Source organism: Oenanthe melanoleuca, chromosome Z, assembly GCF_029582105.1.
Source record: "Oenanthe melanoleuca isolate GR-GAL-2019-014 chromosome Z, OMel1.0, whole genome shotgun sequence".
Taxonomy (NCBI): Eukaryota; Metazoa; Chordata; class Aves; order Passeriformes; family Muscicapidae; genus Oenanthe; species Oenanthe melanoleuca.
Window position 1 is genome coordinate 44,781,291 of NC_079362.1, and position 24,805 is coordinate 44,806,095.

The 24,805-nt window shown below is 36.4% G+C and overlaps 1 protein-coding gene across 6 annotated transcripts in view; it reads left to right on the forward strand.

The window, feature by feature from the left end:
* BNC2 (basonuclin 2) overlaps nucleotides 1-24,805 on the forward strand; it is a 608,431-nt gene that overhangs the window by 77,150 nt on the left and 506,476 nt on the right. For all 6 annotated transcript variants that reach the window (XR_008842612.1, XM_056514615.1, XM_056514613.1 and 3 more), the window contains exon 2: nucleotides 17,077-17,277. Coding sequence is in view for 5 of the 6 variants with exons in the window: in XM_056514615.1 (XP_056370590.1) it covers nucleotides 17,077-17,277 (201 nt within the window). In the remaining variant the exon portion in view is untranslated. The remainder of the gene's footprint in view (nucleotides 1-17,076; nucleotides 17,278-24,805) is intronic.

A 24,805-nucleotide genomic window follows, 5' to 3' on the forward strand; every position in this document is an offset into this window, starting at 1 on the left:
TGCTGTTTCAGGAGCATTCATGGCCCTTGAGAAGCCTGGGTGCCTTGTGAACAAAAATTATGTCCTCTTCTTCCATGTCAGCTCATCTAATGAAGGACACAGCCTTTTCTGACAATTTCTCTTTCTCTGTCTTTTAAAAGAACGAGTGTCTCTCCTCATGTCTTGGCTTCGTAATTGTTGGCAGCTGTGCTACCTTACTGCACACAGAACAAAAGCCTCAGGAGTCAAACTCAGAACATTTTACCAGCGTCTGTGTAAAACTGCAGCATCACTTCTCTGAGGAAATATTTTTTCAGAGTCTTTCCTGCTGTGACTTGTCATAGTAAAATACTGACAGTTGGGATTGCCCCCCAGAAGATGCAACTGTGGTGTTCTTGCTTTCATGCACATGCTCTTGAGTCTGCGCCTTTATTGTCATGTGTGATCATGTGTGTGGTATGTTCTGCATGAAGCAATGTACCAGGTGAATTCTGAATGAGGGAATTCATAGTGAAAGTTCAAAGAAGTTAGATTTTTCTCACTAATGTTTCCTGTGACAATATAAATAATGTAATAAATCTGGATATGACAGTCATGATTTGTTAAGATCAGTGATTAGGAATTGACAAGCTAAGGTCATTGTATGCTTTGACCTGTGGGTTAGTAAAGCAGCATCTCACAATGCTGCAGGCAGAGAACTTTTTCAAAGAAAATTCAGTAGCAGTGGGTGTGTGTGTATCTGTGGAGACATAAATAAGCATTATGGTTAGAAAGTTTTGGATAAAATAGTTTTGGGACTATTGATTATGCTTCTGAGTACAAACTGAAAGCTGAAAGGAGATTAGAGAAGTACATGAATACTCCTGTTAGGGCATAAAATGCACAGAACAGATTGGGGTCAGATTATCTTATGCTGATACACACTATTTGTATATGTATGGGCATTGGAAAAGTATCTGTGGGTATAATGTCATATTGAAGACTAAATTTTTGTGATTTTTATGATCATCAGAATCCTTGTAAGCCTGTTATTTAGTTATCCATCTTAGATTATCAGAAAGTCTGTAGAGAAGTGTGGATAAAACAGAGTACAAACCTTTGTCCTGCCCCATCAAAATTCCTTCTGAGCTTCAGGGTGAATTCCAGTTAATTAAAAAAAAAAAAAAGAAAAAAAAAAGAAAAAAAAAAAAAAAAAAAGAAAAAAAGGCACTCCCTTTTGGCTGGAAAAGAGAAATTTTAACTCGTGTGTGTGTCTCTTAACAGTCAGTGATGCTGTGTGGGTGCATGTGCATACATACATATTTTGATATATGTACACACAGACAGATGCACTCACACACGGGTTGGGCAGATACTGTAGCAATGCTGTTGAGTTTCTTTTTTTTTTTAAATTTGGTGTGACAAACAATCTGTACTTTCTGTAGGATAAAATACTTATTAAAGTAATTATTAAATTATTCTTAAAGTAATATTTGTCACTTGCACAAGTAATTTTCATGTAAGTAATTTTTTAGATGTAAATATTTTCTATATCTGTGTTAGCTGAGCATAATTCTGACTCTAGACACAGCTTAAAGACACATCCTCAGAAGTGACTTGTAAATTTGGTTTCCTGATTTAGGACCTGTCAAGCTCTTATTACTCTAACCGTTCACTGCTGCGACAGAAGTCAGCTGGAACAGCAAATCAGTACCTACGAGTGTTCAATTAGGCTCCCCAAAACTGAATCCCTGTAGGAGAGACTGTATTTTTCTCTATGAAGAGGTTGTATGATATGCTATTAAATTGGTCTGGGTTAGAAAACAAAAAAAGTTTGTTTCTTAATCTGTTGGTAAAGGCAGCTCACTGAAATATTTTTCTGTACCTTCCACGCACACCCATAATGTTCAGGCGTGTTCTTACTGTCTACAGGCCATTTTAATTGCATGCAACTTCGTGATCATGTTATGGCAAGTGTGGTTGGATTTGGAGTTATAGTGTGGCTTTTCTTCCGTGCTCACATAAGAGGGAGTGCCCGTGGCAACTTTGTCTGTGAATGAAAAAGAAATCTGCTAGTTTTGCTTCGTATATGATTCATCAATTCTGGGTTTTTCTTCCCTTTTTTTTTCTGAGGTATTAGGGCAGTAGGGTAGTTGGATATACAGTAAGTATTTGGGTTGAATTAATTTTGTGTTAATAATACTATACATCAGCTTACAAAACCTTAGTTCTTTTTCTACTCGTCCTCGGATTAAAATAAATCTGGACCAGATTACAATTAACAATGAAGTAATTGTAATAGTATGTCTAAGAGTCAGCTAATTCAGATCTTAATGTTGGTATCATGATTGTCTTTAATGCTCATAAAGATAGGAAGTGTATGTATTGTCGACAGACTTTGTTTGGCTTTGCAAAAATCTCCTTGTCTCCTCATGTGGGAAACTTCTAAAAATATTAACAGAAAACAGTTTTATTGATCTTTTTCCTGAATGAATAGATTTTTGTGTTCGAGATAAATTTTCCAGTAGCCATCACCATCTGTACTGAATTTTGTAAGTTCAGTTATTAAGGTGAATTAGTATATTGCTTTGATAAGCTTTTGTTACTTTTATTTTGTAATTCAGTCCTTAGCAGCCTTCCTCTAGCTGCAAGGTTGACTTCATTCAGCCAAAAAAAATGAGACAAGGAAAGGTAGAAAAAACCTTCATAATTGAAAGTTTTATAAATAGATTTTATATAGATGCATATCTATATTTTAAAAGCTTGACCAAATGATGACTTTGACAAAGATTTAACAAACCAGGAGTGTGAAGTGTTCTGTGGGCTAACAGTTTTAATGGGTTTATCTTAGACAGTTCTTCAGTTGTGAAAGTGTCAGTTAATAATTTACCCATCCCAAGGCACAGTGGAAGCAATCACACTCTGGAGCGAGGTGCTCGTGGGCCTGTCGCGGTGCTGCAGCTCATCCTGACTCCAGAAATGCGCCATTGGATGCGACATCAGCACTGTGTCTGCACTTTGACAAATGAAGTCTTGTAAGAGCTAAATAAGGCATGGGAAGTGTTGGGAGAGCAAATAGCTCTTCAGCTGATTTCTGCAGTAATGGATTACTGTAAACGTCCATCTGCTGCACATCAGAGGGAACACAGGTTAAAATGAAAGGATTTGGGGCTTTTTGGTACCATGTTTTTAGGATGGGTTTTCTGGTGGTTTTTTGTTGTTGGGCTGGTTTTCTTTCCCCTAAAAGGCCCCCAAACTTCCTTCCCCTCCCTCCCCCGCCAAAACCCTACCAGAACCTCCCAAACAAAAAAACCAACAGGCCCTGCCCAAACCAACTTCCCACTCACCCCCCCCAAAAAAATAAACAACCAAAAACCCCCCCAGACAAACAAAAAACCCCAACAAAAGCGAAACCTAACATAGAAAATTTCTAAAGTGCAAAGGAACAGTTAGCAATATTTGCGCGGTATTTGTAAAGTAAATTTTCTGCTCTGATGATATATTGCAAGAGCCAGAGTTTTCTACCAGAAATGTGAATGTTTAACATAAAAAAGCTCTGAAATATAGGACATTTACCATCACCCTTTACCATGCAATTTGTTCAGATGCAGTTGTTAACATGAAATCGCAATAGATTAGGCAATATTTATGTGAATTTTATTCCAGCATTTACTCATTGAATTATCCTGTACTACCAGGATGGTAAGTTTTGTAATTTGTTTTCCTCTCTATGAAGAATGCTTCTCTGCAAATATTCACTTTTGCATGCATATTTTTTTATTAGACATTACACCATTCTAAAGATTTACAGTTATTTAATAGTGATTTATTGCAGTAACTTATCCTACCAGCTGTGGCACACTTTTACTGGAATTTGTAAATCAAATGTGTATTGAAATCCACTAGAAACATGCATTTCAGATTCTAATGAAATGTACTTCAAAATTGTTTTTAGAAGTGTACATCTATATGAATGAACTGCAATTTTCAGTTTCTATTGTTGCACATAACTTTTCCTCCACCTGTGTTATTTACTTGGATGTTTTACATCCTACAGGATTAGTGAATCTTGATGCTGCTGTGTGGAGCAAACAGCAATAAAACTATAGAGTCATTGTCTTGGTCCTCTAAGGCAACAATATCTAGTCATACACCTGACCTGCAGTGACCAAGTTGCATTAAAGATTAGGAAGAAAACCTGAGAGCAGTTTCAGTGTGCTTCTAATTTCTGTCTCTGTGTTAGGATAGAAATTGTATGTCTTGAATTTAATGAATCATAAGAGACACTGAGTGAATTTAGTATTTGAGGTGACAGAAGAATGAGTGTATTCTGGGGATGGGGGTAAAGAAGGAAGAGAGCATCAATGAGTTTGCAATATTTTGTAGAACATTAACAATATTTTTACAAGAGTATTGTTTCATTTTCAGCTTAACTATAAACTCTACATTTAGTTCATTTTAAAGCTGTAGTGAAGCATCATGCCAGTAACTCTCTTTTCAGTTTGTATTCTGATACCTGCTATTCTTGGCTCTTTGAAAATCTGTCCTGGGCTCTGGGTGTGAAACACTTTTTAAAATTCCAGCTCTATGTATCAGTTTCCCAATAGTAAAAATCAGGATGAGATAATTCCTTTCTTCTATCTGTTGTCTCTTTTGATTATTCAGGGTATAAACCTTTCTAGACAGGAATTCTCCTTTCCTTTTTCTTGTACAGCACTCAGCACAGCTGGAGCAGGGAGATAGGATCAGTCTGGTTTTAAGTCTCTCAGACTTTGCTTTAATACATATAGGATGTAGCTAACAGCAATGAAGCCATCTCTCAGTTCTTGTGTAAGTAACCCTGAGAGAAACTGTCTACAAGTGAAATTCAAAATATCTTAGCTTCTTAGAGGGTTTTATTTTTTTAGTTCAGTTCTGAGCAAAAAAAAAAAAAAAAAGAAGTATCTGCTGCTTCATACCTTGTGAGAATCAGCTGCTGTTCATTTGTATACAATTATAGGATTCCAGCTTGCCAGATAAGCATGCTTTATTGCTTATCAAAGATCAGAAATAAACTTTGAATGAATTTGATAAAACATGTTAGGACACTGAAAGATTGCTTTTTATTTTTTTGAAAATAAAATTGTCATGACAGGTTTCAAAAGAAAGAAAGGATGGGAAGTATAACATTTCTAAATGTGTCGCCAAAGATTTTAATTACTATCTCTGAAATCATGAATGCATTATAAAAACACATAAGCAAAAAGACAATTTAAGTACAGCCACTAAAAAGTAATTCAGTATAAGAATAATGTTAGGTCACTGATTGAAGAACATTGAGGAAATTTATTCCCCTTTCCTTTGTAGGGATAACTTCTGTAGTGTGATTGCAGGAGCATTCCCGGTAATATGGGAGCTGAGAGTTCACGGTTAATTTCTTATATAATTTTTTTTAAAAAATTAATTAATTTTTTAAGAACTCTGCATTATTTGACAGGGAAAAGCTAGGGTTTTTAAAAATGCTCTCTAGGTATTATTTTTACATCAATTACTTTCATGCAGTTCTTCCTTTAAGTGAAGCCTATATATGACAGTACGTAGTCTTCCATGTGTTTGCATTAATGCTTATCCTGTATTCCTTTTGATAAGTGACCTGAAAAGCAAATAAACCTGCTTATGGTCTGATTTTGCTTGGCTTTGTGGTTTTTATTTTTTCTCAAGTCTTGTTGTATTAATCTTGTATGTGAGAAGGGAGTAAAAATATAGGAAAAGTTTTCATTGTTCAAATTTCTACATTGCTTTACTCTTTAAGTCTCTTTGATTTCAAACTCACCAAGATTTTTCTGCTTTGGAAGGCTCAAGCCTAGAAGACCAGCTCTCTAGAACAGAGAGAAAAGGGATTTTTTTTTTTTAATTTTTAAGTCAGAATTTCTCCCTCCATCCAAATTTTCTCCCAACCAATAAACCTACCCTGGTGCTTCTAATAGGTGGTTACCCATTTTGTTTCTCAGTATTGCTTTTCTTAATGGAAACCAAAAGAGTGACAATAATTTTGGGAAAAGGAGCTCTGGCATCTAACTGCTGGCATTCTGAGGGAGCTTGGTAGCTATCATTGATGCTCAGCCATTTCCTTTCCCTGTGTCTTCCTCATCCTTAGAGAATTAACATGACTTTGGATGAATGCCAGCCCTGGGTGAACCTCCTTCGCTTTGCATCAGCCAGCTCTGGGATAAATCTGTTGATATTAGTGTCTTTCCTTCACGTTTTCCAAGTAGCCATCTTATTTTGGGAACTATCACTTGCTGTGATTGAACCTTGTTTCCAAGATGTATTTACCATAAAGTAAAGGAAGCTCTCTGGCAAAATTGGTGAGTTTTTGAAGGGACATTTATGTATCCCACAGGAATGTGCAAGCCCAATTTTCAGATTAAAAGTAGTAAGAAAAGTAATTTAATCTCAGGTCATAAAATGTTTATATCCAAAAGATGAAGCTTCTGTTTGGTATACAGCACAAGTAAAAGGCTGAAACATCCACATCCCAGGGAAAAAAAGAGGATTAGAAGGCACCGCCTTTTGTATAAGGACCCATTATCACACAATGGGAGATTTTACAAAAATTCAGACTTAAGTAACTTGGCATTACCTGTCTTTCTTTATCTGGTTTCAGAAATGTCTGAGGTTTGTCCTGCAGAGGACAATATATGTATTTTAGTTAGGAAAGGGATATCTTATTTATTCTCTATTGTATATGTAATAAATTCACAAACACTGTTGAAGTGTGGCACAGAGTTTTATTGTGAAATGATGGTTAGAACTATCTTTGTGCCTTTTAGGTGCAGGCTAAACAGAAGAGTGTTCTACAAACAAGGGCTTAAGGAGCAATGCTACAGTCTGGAAAACACTGAATTCCCACTTTCTCCCATCCTTTAACTATCTGCCCCAAACCTAACCCCTGAAATACTTGGTACTTCCAAACTAGATGAACTTGTAGATTCTTCTTTGGTGCCAGCCCTGTAAGTCTGGAGCAATTATTGTGAAAATGAAATCCAGTTTAGTCTTTAAATAGTACTGTTAAGGTCCCTGTGGGTCAGTTTGTCCCAAGCAGGCCATACAAGAAAGCCAAGGCAGGAATTGTCCATCATAATCTTCCTTTAGAGCATGTTTTCCCCTTTCCCCCAAACACTTCTATTCTCTCTTCAGTTGTGTGAATGGTGAAAACCTGAAAGCTTCAATTTCAGGTCTAGCTCCTAAAGAAAACCAGCGTGGTTTATTTGTGGGCTGGGAATAGGGATTTGAATTGGAATAGACTTGTGGGTGCTTTGGGGCTGGAGCACACAGAGCTGTGGGTTCCAGATGCTTGCTGTCCAGTATTAATGTGGCTTGTCTGTGAAACCATGACATCCACAGTACTATAGAAAGGTCCATGCCTGTGGTGGTTTGGGAACTACTCCCAGCAACAGAAATTTCAGTTGTTAAAGTTAGTTAGAGCAAATTGACAGACATCCAGTTCAGAATAGATAATGTGAAATTCTGTTTATGTGTTCAGTTTTAAGAGAGACTCAGACACTACTACTACAGGTGAAAATTTCAGACTCTTGATACAGAGCATTTTGTTGTTTTGCAGGTGAATCAAGGAAGAAACAAGTTTATTTGCCCCATAATGTCTTAAAATTATAGGAGCTCAACCTCCTACAGTGCTGGCATAACCAGTATGCAAATATTGTAGGAATATACTTGCAGTGTTTATATGCAATTAATGTCTCTTCATCTGCTATGGTAGGAGCACAGAGAACATTTTTCCTAGGAGGTGGAAAAGAAAAGTACATTTGCTGATTTTCTTCCAAATGTGCTGAACTTTTTCAGATATATTTTCATTTAAGAACTGCACAATATTTAAAATGTGAGCCAACTTAGGTATTTTTTTCTGAAAGTATGAATGAATTACTAAATTTAGGAATATTTTTTCATTCTATGATAAAGCCACTACTTAAGAAATTCACATAGACTATTGTCTTGTATATTAAATTTACCATAATAGGAAGTATTTCTAGATCACTTTTTATTGTAAATTCTGTCCCTGCAATTGTGTGACTTAATAAAGGAATGGTTTTGTGTAGTATCTTTCACACAAACTTTATCTCCAAAACACTGTGCAGAGTTAATAAAGTTAAAAGTTTTTTCCCTTTTTACTAGAATTTAAGAGACCCAGACATGAGAACAGAGACATATTGTTTCCAGATGAAGGCTGAAAATAGATGGAGAATGAGGGAGAGAAATGCAGCACGGTGGTTCCAGATGGCAGGCATTGCAGAGGAGAAGGTTCTTGCAGCCATGTTGGCCAGAGTGTAAAAAAGGACAAAAACTTAGTCTGATGCCAAGCAGAGGAAGCTGAAATATAGAGTAATGAAAGTAATAATGTAGGAAACATGTAAAATATTTTTAAAGCAATGAAGTTGTGGGGGGTTTTTTGTTTTTGTTTGTTTTTTTTTTTTCAACTGAGTGAAGGGCTGGATTTGTTTGTGTGCAATATGAATATTTCAGGTGAAAAGATAGTATAAAAACTGAGTTTTATAGATGTTCTGTACTCATTAGGTAAGCAGAGTTTTTTGTTTGTCTGGTTGATTTTGGTATGTTTTCAAACAAAATAGTAGCTTGTAAGTATTTAAAAGTTTATTGAGTCTTATTGCACTTCTGAGTATCTTATAAATTATTTAATTGTCTGATGGATATGTGGCTACCTAACTATAGGGCATGAAATATGCTCTGTTCCTCTAATACACTAGAGGAGAGACCTGTTTATAAAGTATTTAGTATTGGTTTTATAATGCACTGTTGTCAACAGGAGACCACGGAGCTCAAAGATCAATCTCATTTTGGCCCACAGTATTAATGCTGCTTTATGAAACTCTGTGACAGGTCACTTAGACAACAGCTCTTAATGAAAGGACCTTGTGCCAGTGTGTGGTCGTGTGACTGTCTGTTAGTGAGGCATACTTCAGTCGCTGCCAAGGCTGCAGATGAATCTCTTTGTCCAAGTCCCTGAGGTGACTTTGTGGCTGCTGCTACTGCTGGCCAGGTGATGGAGCTCATAATTTCCCCGGTTCTCCAGAGAGAAGTGAGACAGAGAATGCTGAGTTCTTGCTAATGCAGCTTTTCCTAATTGTCCAGAGAGATAGTAGGACACTGGGCAGTTCAGGGAATTCTGTGTACTGTGAATGAGTCAGTAATTAGAAAAAAATTGCTGCTTTTAATTCATTCTTGCATTTGTGCATGCAGTGTCTTTTCAGCTATCTAGTATTCAGCTGTTCTATACTCTACCAATCCATCCCCACTCCTTTTTAGGGTCATTTTAATTATTTAATTATGGCAGACTTATTTTTTAGGCACCATATAATTGTTACTAGGAAGTGGCACAATGGATTATACTGTGGGGTAATTAGATCATAAACTTAGCCTACACTTAAGCTCTTTAGGCTGTTGTGGGATCCAAAGGCCTGGCTTGTTATAGATACGGTTTACTAAAAGGATGAGAATAATGAAATTAGCTACCAAACCATAAATTGCTTTGTAAAGGTCTTGCACTAAGATAGTGTCCAACAGACAACTTCCACAATTTTAGGATGTTTTTCAGAAAATAAACTTTCAGAGTTTATTATAAAAACAATAAACCTTGCTTAACCCAGATGATCAATAGCTGAAGGATGCTTTAATATAGAAATATGCCTGGATAATAATACAGTGATAATATAGTGTAAACCTGTGAGAGTGTGAGGTTTTTCAGACTGAAGTGTTTTAATTGTTTTTCTCAATTACTTATATAAATGAGGATGTTGTGTTGCTTGTTTAACCATGTGAGCTTGCTAATATTCCTGTTGAATCTTGAACTTAGGTTCCAGCAGATACAACTGGTTTTGAAATATTTTATTTAAAGGTGAAATACAATTATTTTTGTGTTATACGTCTTCCTATATTGTATGGCGTGTTAGGTGTCCTCTGTCTGCTTAATTCCTAGTAAATCAAAACAGAATGTCTAAATCCCTATTATTTCAGTGGTAGGCTATATAGACCCTTCATTAAATGAGCAGTTTAAATCTGAGTCTTTTGTATCTGTATGTACTTTGAACTAGATTCTCATACCTGGACAGTGTTACCTATTATCATTTGCTGTAACAATTAAGTAATAAATAAATGGTTTCTTGTCAGACAAAAGACACTGAAAAAAACACTGATGTGACATGAAGAATGAATGTGAACCTGCCATATGTGCAGAACAAGCTGCCCTGCTTACCTGCCTGCAAATGAAGGAATTTGCGCCAAATTTTTGCTGGTCATGTAAAATTCTTCTGAGAAAAGCATGGACTTTTTTCATTTAGTGTTTTATCCACATATATGCAGTGATTATTACTAGTTAAAAGCCACACTTATGTGGAGAATACCTTTTAAACGGCAATTGACCACTTATGGGATTTAAAAGGGAACATTCAACAAAATGCTGTAACTTGGCATTACATTTCTTTTTACCAAATTACTTGTTTTTCTAGCCTTCTTCATCCTCCGTTTCACCTGTGTTTTTAATTTATTTATGTGTAGCTACTGGAACTGTGATTCTTCAGTTCCCTCCACTTCACATGTGTACTCCTGTTGTTGAGCAGGCAAATTAATATATTTGACACATCTCCTTACAAAGTAGAGAAACATAGGTGTGATCTCCCTATGAAAAGGAGTTGCAGGCGGCCTGAACCACCAGAATTGTCTTGTTTGAATAAAAAACCCAAACCCAAAAAACCCACAAACAAAATGAAATTAAACACCTCACAACCAAAGAAAAACAAGAAATCAAAGTTGTATATTTCTAATCTCTTAAAGATAACAAGAGCTTTCCTCTATTTTTTTAAAATACCTCCATGTTTATATTCTTCCCCCTCAAGCCAGCAAGTGGGCACAAATATCATATTACATACTGAAGGACAACATATATAAATGTGATCATCTTCTCTTTGTGCTTACTCTTCCTGGATTTCACTTTTCTTTTGTTTCTTTAACTTGTTAAAATGTAGTGTCCGCGTGACTAAAATCAGGACAGTTTCTGTTTGATGTTTTATCTGCTGATAATGGGTCACAGTTTTCACATTACCTTTGCTAGTGCCGTGTCCCAGCAGTCTCCATAAGGGTTCTGTGGTATGGAATGCTGATACATAGTTTGGCAAAACCATGACTAGGATCAGTTGCACTGTGACAGCTTGCTAGGAACTACAGCTCATAACAGAAAGACTCATGATCAAAAGTTGTCTTTGAGGATAAACTTCCTTCACATCACTTACTAAAGAAAAGGCTCAATAACCAATTAGAGTAAATAGGATTTGAAAATATGATTTTTAATTAAAGTGAAAATTCTGTTGAGTTATGCCGTGTTGAGTTTTAACATGCTTCAATTAAACGTGAAAATTCTTTCTAACAAAAAACCAAACAAACATCAAAAAACCAAAACAACCAAAGCAAAAGAAATATAAAATATAGATGTAGACGCTTCCAAATCTGTGTGAATTAGGCATGAACATCAAAGTGAAAAACAGATTCATATATGCACAATATTTTAGATAAAAAAGAGAAGGATTCAGCAAGGACATTTGGAACACGGGGCAGGGGACTAAAATGTATTCAGTCTCATTGTTGCATGATGACATAATCAGTTCAATGCATTTTGGTTAAAAGTCAGAAGGTGCCTATTAAAACTTACAGAAAAATGTTTTACAAAGAAAGGATGACAGGTTTCAGAGAGACTACAGTGTTGCCAATATTTTTTCTTTAGAATATGGAAATTTGGGTGGACAATTTGTTCAGAGGAAGTTTTCTTTATTGCCCCCCCTGCCTTTTTCTTTCTGCATTTTAGACATCTGTTAACATTTCTTAGAGTCTAACAGATGTTGCAGAGTGAGTCCCTTATATAAGTCTTAGGGAGAAGGAGTTGATAAAGAATGACATTACCACGGGTGATTCACCTCTTCTTTGAATATGAACATCAAGATGTCTTTGCATAATTTTCAAGTATGAGATTATACTCCTGATAAGACACAATTCACAACTTCTTTGTTATCCATGGATAAAGTATTTAATGTGATCGTTACAGTCTCTGCTTACACATTATTGTAAGGAGAAGAATTCTTTCATACATGGTCAAATATATACTTTTTTGGAGGCAGTGTGGAATATTCAGCTCCAAAATGTCTTTAAAATAACTCAACTATATAAGCCTAGTTGTTTCAGCACAAGCAAGGGCTGATTGTCATGCGATGTAGAGGACCATTTTCATTATTTTGGCAAGAACAGGGACAGTTTTGTCCTGATGAGCTATTAGATGAATAGCAGAATGTGTCACATGAAAAACCACTGATCTTTAACCCAGCTATCTACTTAACCAAGCCTAGAAATGAATAGTGAATGTGGGAAGAGCAAAGGCCAGTTTGCTGTCATTACAAATTAGAAAAACTGTTAATATCTGCAGCCAAATGAACTCTGGGAGTTACAGGTACTAGCCAGTAAACTGGTTGAGGGCAGAGGGACTTAGGAGAGGAGTTCAGTAACTGCATATGTATGTGTAGCTATCATTAATATTGAAGATTGGAACATATGTAGAAAAAAGACAAAGTTTTCTGAATCCTCTCCCAGTGACTTTGATGAATCCTGTGAATGAACATCAAATATAAGGAACTCTCTTTTAGAATAATCAATTGCTCTTTATCTTTAAATAGGATTGTAAATACTAAATGAAGAGAAATAATAAATCTATGCTCACTGTTTTATCTTTTTTTTTCCCCAGGAGTCGTCTCGGGGACACTGCTGCATGTACAGTTAATATAAACATTTATACTGAACTCCTAGATGTTTGAAAAACAAATACTGTAAAGATCAGTAACATTTTAAAATGATCAGTTATGGGAATTAATGCTTACAGAAAAACACCATTCTTTCTTGCCCTGCGAGTAGAATCACATTGTCTCCCTACAGTCTTGTTAGCTCATACTAACTGAAATGCAAATTCTTTCCAGCTAATTGGACCTCGTTGAACGTACATGTACAGTACATAGTTATATGCATGTAGATTTTTTTACTAAATTCCTCTGTAATTATTTTCTTGATTAATATCTAAAGCAGAGACGTGGAACAAAAATCTCTTTAAAGAGTTTACATATTATTGAACATTAAGGAGATAGTAACTGTTGCATGTTTTAACAGCTTAATTAATAATACAGAATAATTGGAACAAAAAGAAGAAAATATTTTTTCAATGTTTAATCATTTTGAACTATTTGCATTAACCCTTTGACTGAACTAATTAACACTTAAACTGTCAGAGTAATGGAATTCAGAAAGAAGTAGGATACATTTACATTATAGACCATATTCTGCTGGCTAGATTTTCTTCTTGGCATCACCTGGATTTTCTGTAATCACCTTTCCTATCCTTTCTTGCCATATGGTGCATTTCTGTATAAGTAGTTTTCAGAGGAGAGATGAAATCAACAAATTATATTTTTAAAAGATTCAGAAAGTCATTCAAATAATGTAATTGTCTTTGAAAGTAAGTAGTAAGTATTATTTAAAATTAAAAGAAAGAAAAAACTTTTAGCACTGCGTACAGTTTACAAAACACGTAACATTTTCAAAAAAACACAAGCAGACAACTGCAACTGCACTCTGTTTAAGTTCCATTAGAACCTGGATTCTGTAGGCACCTCTTCTGTTTAGCATCTGGATATTCCCAGGAGGTGAAAATGTAAAATAATTTCACAGATCCTTTTATCTGTCAGCACAAATGCCATTGGATAGCAGTAAAATACTTGCAGAACGTACTCCTGATTAAAAATCTATTGAACATGAGATTTTTTTAAATGCTTTTAAAAGGATTTGTTTTAAATACCTTTAGACCCCTTACCTTGACTATAGTATTTCAGATTCTCATATGAGCTAGCCAGACCTGTATGCTGAAGTTGTGGGGTTTGGGTTTTTTTTGTTTGTTTATTTGTTTGTTTTGTTTTGTTCATTTGTTTGTTTTGTTTTGTTCTTACTACCCTCCCCCCTTCCCCCCCTTCCCCCCCTGCCTCCCCCCTAATTCCCAACCCCATTGCAGTACAGTTACATGTGGTTTAAACTGCTGCTTGAGGAGCCTGGCTTCTGTTGTAATTTTCCTGCTTGGTTACTTTTATCTCCTTATTGATGGCTACTTTTCATATCCCTGCTTGAAATTCAGTATTTCTTGTCTTGGCTTTTCTGTGCTGGCATTCTTGTGCCAGGCAAGATGCAGTAGAGGCACTGTAAATTTAAGGATGATCTGAGCTGGACTGGGACTGACAGACTAAATTTTGTTTCTTCTTTGTCATGTTAGCAGGGTAAGGGGGAATAAATCTTTTTGAAAATGTTCTGAAGCTGGGATGTAGAAGTCACACATTTGACAATTAAATGACAGTCCTCCTTTGATACAGTGATTTGAATGAGCTAAGATTTCTTGTAAGGTTGTAGCATTCTGGCCAAGATTTCTGCTTGGGAAGACCAGATTTGGATGTATTAGCTAGTCAGCCTAATAACCCTGTACAGACTGTATTGATTTTCTAGGAGAGAGTTTATGAACTAAATAAACTTGGAGTTGGTGTCTTAATAAACTGCTTCTCTCAGTCTGTCACATTTCGTTACTTAGCTCTGCAGTTTAGGGGAAAAAAAGGCTAATTCTGTTACAGATTGTTCACAGCAGGGTCTCCAAATTAGCCCTTTGTTTTGTAATGCCACCTTGCTTGGGCTGGCTTTGAGCACATTTCTCAGTTTTACCCTAATGAGTTGCAACACTGATAATGTGGCTGATGATCTTTCATTGATTTCACTATCACTTGCTTGTCTGGTAATTGATCCGTTGCTGAGCCTCTAGTTAATTATATCGGCTTTGACATGGCCCGGTCCACTGGGAATTTCAAGTCTTGCAGAATAACAGTTTTAATAAAAGAGTCTATTACTGCAGGTGCTTGCTGCTGCACGCCAGTTGATTTTGTGTGTGTTTGTGTGCACGCGCGTGCATGCGTGTGTGCATGGATGTGTGTGTGGGGGTGGTTTTTTTTATTCTCTGGGAGAGGAGAGGACTGCAGGACAGGAAAAAGAAGGAGGGGGTGGGTAAGAGATGGAGATAAAGACTGTGAGCGAGAGCACACAAGAGATGCAGAACGGAGAGGAGGAAGCTTGCTATTGACAGTGTCCTTAAGCCTCCCACAAATAACAGCCATTAGTGGGAAGGTCAGGAGCTGAGCATGCAGCTTGACTGAGGCACTGAGTGCCACTTCAGAAATGAAGAGGCTGGCAAATTTTAGAGGGAGTTTGAGGGGCTAATAGCTAGCTGTAAAGGTAAAGCCACTGTTGGTACAATTGACTCCTAAGTGTCATTTTCCCCTCCCCAGTAGAGAATATTTTTATTGACCACAAGTGGACTTAATATATTTTAAAGCAACAGTTCTTGGGGTTCTTCCTTGTTTCTTCTTGGATATTGAATTTGCTGCTTCTGAGACTTTTTTTTTGTACTTAATGGTGCTGAACTGAAGGAAAGTTTAACAGAAAAGCTTTCAAGAGATGTAGGGTCTAGAGGGGAAGGCACATTTGTGTCAACATAGTGTACATCTTCTCATCTTTTCTCATTGCACACTAATGACACAGAGCTGCCACTGAAGCTCTCTTCTGTTTCTTTTGTTGTTTCAGAGAGTGAGGTTTATTGTTATTCCTGAGTTAAGAAAAAAGCAGTGAGTGGTACATTTGTCCTCCTAAATTTGTAGATTTTATTAGAAGATGAATGTTCCTTATGCTGGAAAGGATACCATTTTTTTTTTTTTTTTTTTTTTTAAACTCTGGCCATTTTTTATGAGATTGCATGAATTTTGTTTTATTTATGAAGTTTTTTTGCAGTTATAATTTTTTTCTGTATGTAAAGGATGAAATGGGTAAGAGAATTTTTCAAATAAGATTAATTTTTAAATTCTTTATAATTAAGAGCAGTATTGCAATAGTATTGTTTAACTTGATGTATAGTACTGTACCTTAAGTACAGGAGATCTTAAAGGAAAAACATTGTTTCTTTTGCATTACTTTTTAGCTGTGTGGGACCAGATTCTTTTCTGCTGTGGTTAATTTCTTTGTTCTTTACGGTTTGAAAGGTGTATTGTATCTGCTTCAACCAGCTTTAAAAAAAAAAAAAAAAAAACAACCAAAAACTACTTTTGATCTTTTGGGGGAGGGAAAAGAAGGACTAGCTTTGTCATTTTTTCCGTCCTTTCTTGCTCTCGATGCTGCTTAAGCAGTGGGCAAGAAGAGAGAGGGGTGTGAGAGACGAAATGTGCGTGTGACTTTCTAGTTTTATTTCAAAAGAAGTTGGATCATGTCTTTTTTCCCCTCTTTGGTAAGAGTTTCTTTTGGGATAGAAACTGACTTCTGCAATTCTTTTCTGACTAATATTTAGAAAATAGCCAGGCCAACTTTTATGTTTTACTTCTAAGTTAATATTGACTGTATTTAATTGCATGCTTCCTTGCTTTTTATTTTTTTTTCTTTTCTTTTCTTTTTTTTTTTTTAAGATTTGCTAATTCTGTGCAGTAGGCAAGTGTCAGATATAACATGCTGTACTTGACAGCATTGTTGAGAAAAAACAGAAGGACAGGGAAAGGGCCACAGCCTTTTTTTTCCTCCCAATTCACGCTAATCATTGTGCTACTTAGAGAGAATGTGCGTGTGTGTGTATCTGTGTATCTGTAGACTGAAGGGTTAGTGCAGGATGTCATTTGGTGCCTGACAGTGGAGCAGTGCAGTTGACTCTTTGCTCTGCTATCCAATGACATCCAGTGGCTGAGAGTTTGAAGCTGATGGTTGGGTCTCCTTAGTGCTGCATGCACACCTGACAGGCAGCTGTTAAACTGAGCAAAGGCGAGCCTGGGGAGTCACAATCTATGCATAAATGATAGGGGTCTCTCTGCTGAAGGTGCGAAAGAAGCTCTGACCCTCTCCCCTGAATCCCCCCTTCCCAAATGAAATGCACAGTGCAGCTAGCTTCTTAACTACACTACACTCCTGCTACTGGCTGCCAAGAGGCTCAAAAAATCCACCTTCACTTTTCAGTCAGAAGAGGCAGAAGTGGATGTGAGAGACAGACACACACAGAGACACAGAGAGCGAAAGAGGGCAAGAGACTTGACTTTAAGAGACTCCTGCACTGACAACTCCATGCAGTTCGGAACAAGAACGGCAGCGACCGACTCTGGTTTCATGGGGACATGGCAGAACACTGACACTAACCTCTTATTCAGAATGTCCCAACAGGTACGTTACTTTCGTTTATTTTAAAACATGGAATTTTTGTGCTTTTTTCCCCCCCTCCTTTTTCTCCTTCTTTCCATGTTTCATTTTTGTTTCATTCATCACTACATAGTTAGCCTCTGAACTGTCATAACTATGTCATTGGAATGTGCATGGTTACTTCATTTCTTCCCTAAGGGCTCCTTTTTAAAAGAACAAAAAAATATTAAAGCTTTAAGTAAAAGCAGAGCATTTGTTTTAAAGTTTCCAAATGGAGCTTTGCTCCTAGTAAGATTGTTTTTCTTTCTTTCTTTGCTTTTGTTTTGTTCCAGCCTTTTCCCCTTTCCTATCCCCCCGTCCCATAAATAAAAGTATCTGCTATCCCAGGAAAACTCCTTTTTCTTCCTGAGTGCATAAGCCCCCAAAATCAAACTGATACTAAATTTAGGGGGCCCCTCAGAGCGGCATAATTGACTTCATGTGGCAGAGCACAGTTTTATTCGGAGGGAAGGAGCCGTCCTGCTGGAGCTGCTGGCAGCGCGGAGCTGAGGGTCGTTAGAGGAGACAGTTTCAGCGCTCGGGTCTCTCCTCTCCGCTCCCTCTCCCCGCTTGCTCCCTCTCTCGCTCCCCCTCTCTCTGCGGAGCGGAGCCTTGGCGTCCTCCCCAGAGCTGCTCCTTCACCGGGGGCCGCGTTTAAGGCAGCTTGGTATGCCGGTTCTGACGGGAAAGCGAAAATGTTACTGCAAGGCCAGTTATAGCTGATAATTAATCACAGGAGCCAGTGTCTCTGTACCATGCACTTGGTGATACGCGCCTTGTGTGTTACAGTAAATTTTGCACAATTGCTCGGCTCTTCTGAGTGAAGGGAAAGGGAAAAGGAAAAATAAAAATATGGAGAAAAAAAAAAGGGAGAGAAAAAAAAAAAAAAAGAAAAAAAGAGAGGGACAAACTTTCAGCTTGGATGGGGCTCAATCAGGGGAGGCAAGTTCAACCTGGAGGTTTTTAACAGGGTGACTCCCTACCAGGAGATGTTTTGCCCTTCTGAAAACTAGTTTCCAATTATGGTCTGACACTGACGGATAATAATTGAAATATTGTGTTAGCCAGAAGAGGAGTTAGTAAATTTGTGTAGTGATATTTGACTTTCTTTTAATGTTGGACATAAAATTGAATTAATTAATTTACCTGAGAGGCGTTGTGCTGTAAGAAAAAAGAGGAAAAGTAAATAGGTTTTTGTAGTTTAAAGGAACAAAGCATGCCTGAATACTGACCAAAAAAAAATATTTTAATTTCAAGAAAACTTTAAAGCCAAGAAAACTGCCAGGACAGATAGTTATTAACCAAAAGCGGTTGTCTGTGGGTGACCATTTAAGCAGTATAGCTCAGGACAGGATGAAGGCATTTGAATAAGGAATATTTTGATATATCCTGTAGAGGGACCCTGATTACTGCTGATACAGTATGCTGGTATAGAATGTAATCAACGTAAGGCAAATAAGCAACTCAGTTCAATCTCCCATTCTTAAAAGTAGAAAAGTTCATTTCCTGGTGGAGATGCACATTTCAAAAACACTGCTTGGCACTGGGAAGTGCGAATTGCTACCTCACTGCTTACAAACATTATCAGCTCTATGCCTGTCTGTGGCACATAACATGTTTGGTTACATTGATATTAGGCAATGGCATGGAGAGCAGTTATTCTAATTACTTGCTGTATTCTTTTAGCAAGAACTCAGATTAAATTTTAGGGGTGGAGAAAAGGTTCTTTACATTTCAGCCACAAAAGAGTTAACATAACTAGATCCAGATAACAATTAATTGATAAATTATGATTGAACCACATAGATAGTGCTAGATTGCCTGTTTAGTATTAGATCTTTTTCAACAGATTTAGGCTGTGTGGTCTCTGAAATAACAAAAAATGTTCAACACTGACAAAGAAAGGAAACAAAACTAAATAGAAGAACATCAGAATGTGTAAGGGGTTCAAATAATTTGAGACAACTAGCTTATTAAACCAAACCAAACCAAACATGTATGCACTCAAGATAGGCTATTTGGTTGCTATTTTTCTTTTTAAATAATATTTCAAATGCGCTAATTCTTGAATATTAACTGGATGTTTTACATTATTGAACATGAATGCCAACATTGTACTCTCTATAGAAAGCGAGAAGTAATGTACAAAATGACTAAATATGTGGTGGATGCTGCATCAGTGTGAATTGGCATACATACACAGTAGCACTGAAAAGGTGGTAACATCGAACAGATTTATTTCTTAAAAGTCTGCTCTTGACACATTTGCGTACTTGTTAATCTCCTTGTCATATTTTGTTTGTTTGTTTATCATGTGCTAAACATATCCAGTGCAAATATGCTTTCATCATGCTTTTAAGAGGAGGGTAAGTTATTTTGCTAAATGCATTTCTCTCCTCTTTAAGGATAACATTTTTGTCTTATATTTCTGATTTGTTGGGCTGTTATAACTTGCTGGCTTGCACATACAGGGTGCAAGTGCAGCTGCAAATTTGTGTCTAAGTGCCAGTGTTTCTTTGTAAATCACTAAAATTTTGAATATTGTTTTCTGTTATCTGTTTTCATTCATTTGCTACTTAATTATTTTCAATCCATCTTCTGGAAATGTAAGTATTTTTACATCTTTTCCTATGCTTTAAGAAAAATTGTTTTCATGAGTAAAAATAACATGAAGTTATGAAATGTACATAAGTTGCAAGCAAAGTTTGGCATGGTTTGAAAGAACTGTTTAGTGAAACTTTTCCAGCTATACACAGTAATGCTAGGGACATTTCTCTTTCAAATTTCTAAGTGTAATGCTGCTTTTCCACATATTTTTATAAACAAACAAAATCTGAGCCCCATCACTTTTCCTTGGAACTTTAACTTATTCACAAGCAGGTTTTTAGTGAAAAAATTGAAGCATAGCAAGAAGATTTGTTTAGAACAAAACAAAACCTTTCGAACCCTCCCTCCTCTTACCTCTCAACTCTCACTGCACTGCAATTTGCATAATATAGGAGTGAATAACTTTCCCTAGAATAAAGAGAAAATCATCTTAATTGTGATATGTGTTTTAAAAAAATTAGGATTGATTGTAGAAATTAGGGCTATTAATAGCAAGTATGATGGTTCTTGTTTTTGGACTATTTTGTTTCACAAATGGGAGCACAAAAAATGGTGTTTCCACATTCCAGAGCAAATTTAGAATTTGGTGGGGTGAGAGGGGAAGAGGAATACTATCCTAAATTACCTGTGAGAAGTTTATGACATGGCCACTTGACTGCATTGTTTTGCCTGTGTACCTTTTGTCCATGTAAAAGTCTGTGATTTGCTTGAAAGGGGTCATCCCTTCTGTATACAGAAGAATGTCTGATAACCTCAAAGGGCGTAAATCTTAACTTTTAAAAAGGAGTGCTTCTTTGGGTCACTTTGATCAGTGACAGGTCGAGAATGAGCAGAAACCCTTGGCTTCTTTTCCATGCTCATCTGGTTAGGTCCAGGGCACGCACTGCCCATTCTAGTTCTGGCAAGGAGTTGTTAACAACAGAAAAGAAGGTCTGGGTCTGATTGATTTGAAAAAAAAAAAAGATAAAAAGAAAAAAAAAGCTGGCTTTTGTGATTGTCTGCTTTCATAAATGTTTTGTGCATTTGTCAGAATAAGAAATGCCATTTTTCTTCATCCAGTTACCTTAAGGGCTGTAATGTTCTAAAATACTTAAAAGTCATTTCAGAAATGAGACTGTAAGAGAAATGGCTGTAACCCACAGTGACACAAAATGCCAGAGCCATCCACCTTTTCTTTGAGCAAGAAGTATGTTTAATCCATTTCAGATAAAAAGGTAATAGCCTTTCCAGAAGCTATTTTCAACATGAGAGTGAAAAAGCAGTATACAGAATTATAAATGGATCTGTGCATCATTATATAGTAATTTAGGATTCACTCAATGATGTAACAAAATTAACAACATAATTTCATTGTGTAACTGTATCTTATTAAAGAACAACTGTCTGACATTCTCTTACAGTTGCTTTATTTAACTTCATGCAAATATTATTAGTAGTGACATTTCTCTATTGTACATTAGATTCTCTCATTAGCATGATGTGTTAGTTATCACCAGAGAAATCACTTCTAGATAGGTGAGCGAGAAGCCAAGAAAACGAAAAATTAAATCAATGATGTATATTAATATAGACGCATCTGTTCACAAGAGATATGGTACAGTAAATTCAACTTATTTCCCTTGCATAAATGCATGCTTTTTCCAAGGAAAACTAAATAATACTTATAATATGTGGAGTATGCGTTTATATTTCTAGAAGTATTAAATTACATACAACATGCACTGCCTGTTTTGAGCTGTACTTGTATTCTTGCATCTTATAGTTCCTAGCATTGATGTAGACATAGGCACATAAACTGTTTATTGAACCTGTATTTAAAAATAGGAGAGTAGTGTAATGGATTGAAGGTGAAAGCTTTTTAAATGTTTCTGTGTTGCTGGTCATAGAGGTTGTGTGCCATTTTAACATTTATTTAGTAATTAACTGTTTTACTGTAGCATATAACTATGTATGTGAAAAGAGTTCAAACTTAATTTGACAACAGGCTGTAGTACCATACATTGATTTACTATGAGCATTTTGAGAGGAAGATTGGCATTGGTAAAATGCATTTCCTAGTTTAAAGTAATTAACAATCACCTTTGTAAGTAAGCATCAGCAAATATAATCATCTTATAATTGTATATATATATTTATCACAACGTTTTAAAGATGAGCTGAGCCCTGGTGAGGTTTTCTCTCTTTTTTTTTTTTTTATGCTGTTCATTATTAAGTTTGTGTGCTTTATCGGTTACATTGTCTTATTTCCGACACTTGCTTTAATTTTGTTGGGTATTTTGGTAAAGTATTGTTTAAATGTGTTCTTGATCTTTTATCAAAACGAAAATACTTCCCTAAAGAATTTTTTGCTGCTTGCAATGTACCTCAGAATAGAAGCACTGGGAAATTGTACCTGGAAAAAATGCAGGATGTTTTGTGGGGCATATATAACTATACATACAAGTACATGCAATGATAGTTTCGTGGCTATGTGCATGATACATGATTAAAGGTAAAAAATCCATCACAATAGTTTCTCTCACTTTGTTCAATATTTAAAGGAGGAATAAAATACAGCATATTGTTTCCCATTCCTTTCTATGCGTACTAATCTTGCACATATACACATACAGTGTTTGAACATATTTGAGCCATTCTGTATCTGTTGATGATGTGCTAACACTGTCAAAGCTTTGAGATATGTATGCACAACACTGTAAAATCTGCATGAATCATTGAAACATATTAAATCACATGCTTAAATATATATTGTGCAATAAGTACTAGCGTTTAACACTTTAAAATACAGTTTTGTTTTTTTTTTATTTTGTATTTTAGTAGTTACTTATTCATATATAGTTTTATAGGGATTTGATTAATGTAGTGACGGAACAAATTTGGTATAAAACAGCAGCAGAGTCTCCTGCTCTTATGTCAGGGTTAAGAGCCAAGGCAAATCTTCCCTAACTAATTAGATGCTGAGTAAGGCATCTTAGTGAAGTTGGGGCAAAAGTGAATGGGTCACAGCTGAGGCAAGATTGCAAGGACTGTAGTGATAGTGAAAGCATTCGCATTTGCCAGGTCATTGTGACACTGTGCTGATTGCAAAGGAACACCCTGTTCACTGATACAGAACTGCCGTCATAAAGTAGAATCAGAAACAAAAGCTTTAAAGAGAATTTACTTCTTACTAGAAATGCTAAAAACATATGCCGTGTATAGCTTCCTTCGCTCAGTTATTTTTCTTGAACAATAGTGTTTGTGCTATTGTAAAAGGATTTGCCTTGTAGACTAATGTTTCTTCACAGTTTAGAAGAATTTCCAAACTTGGGGCTCCTAGTATACCCAGGAGGTGATGAATCATACTGGCTCAAGAAAGAGAAGGCTGAAACATAGAAGAGGGAGAAAGGGAGAATTCCACTGTTACTGTCTCAATCATTTAGTTTGGAAAGAGAACCAGTAATGCAGCTTTTTGCTGTAATTCGGAGGGTGTAAAAATTTCAGCATCTAGATAAACTGTAATAAAATGTTTTATTTTTTGCCCAGCTGACTGTAGAAATATGTAACCTTAAAAAGCATTTTTCTGTAATGAATTTCTGTATGTTTATGTACTGCTTTTCAATGAGGTAAAACACATTCTTTAGTTTAGCATCAGTCTAACAAATGTCCAAAATAAGAGACTGTACATCAGCCAATGGACAGGCATCTGTTGCTTTACTCTTCACCCCACTCATTATTGTAATGCCCAAAGCCTCCTTTCCTTTATTGAAATACTTGACAACTGTTTTCTAAATTATTTTTGTTCTCTGACATAGAAACAGTGCCACTTGTACGGCTGTGTCACACAAGGTTTTGCATAGAAAGGCCATCTCTTTTGGAGGGCGGGGGGGTGAGCATCTCAGAATTGCTTTGATCAGTGTGAACTTGCCAACAGGGCACCGTTGATCCTATTCTCTCGGGAAGCCATTGCATCCCCATCCTCTACTGGTGATGCGTATCTGTGCAAAGGAAAGGAGAGTGTCATCTGCCACTTAGAGAACATGGGAGTTCAGAAAAGGAAATGTCATGATTACGATCCTGCTGTTCCCTCCAATGCACTACACAGAACTCAGCAATCTTCTCTTACAAAGTGAATAATAAGCGGTACCTTAAGAAGTTTTATGGAAACTGAGAAAATTTATTCTGGACTTGTTGTTGCAGTTGAAATGTACTGTCACTGGCAGGTAAACTTACTGTGATGTTTGAGGTGGTGTTTATCTGAAAATGGACCACAAACACAAATAAACCAGTAGCGATCGGTACTGCATCTGCATACCTGTGGGTTTTGAAATATTTCTCTTGTAAAGGAAATTGAGTGACATGACAAATGCCTGTCTATTTCTTGTGATACCTACTGCAATTAATTTTGAAAGCGGAGCTTTAATTGTTCTTCTTTTTCTCAGTAATTTTTAACAATTCAGGGAACTGCAAGACACATGTAATGAACACAATTTGTTTATTGTGGTATTTCTTTTAAAACTTTTTTCTCCAGAATTCCAGGAAAGCAGATAGATTACCTGAATCTCTGCATGTGTATTTTCTCCATGCATTGTTTAATGTATTCTTAAAGATTCATATCTTTAAAATGCAATACTTGTAGCTTTGAATGGTTTAGTTCTTTTCATCTGAACAAGTCAACATTTGGTGTACTAGTAACAGGAAAACAGAATATAAAGGATCACATCCTCACTGTGATCCAAGCATGTGTTTTCCATTCATGTCATTGGAGGTTCTGTCATGCATCAAGGACAACATATAGTTTAGGTACAGAATCACAGATAGCAGTGTGCTAGCCTTCAGACTGAGCTTAAAGCAGGAGCTCAATTCTGTGAGCCTTCTGTACGTGTGTAACTTTCATGAAGCTAAATCTGCAGGCATTTTGCAGGAC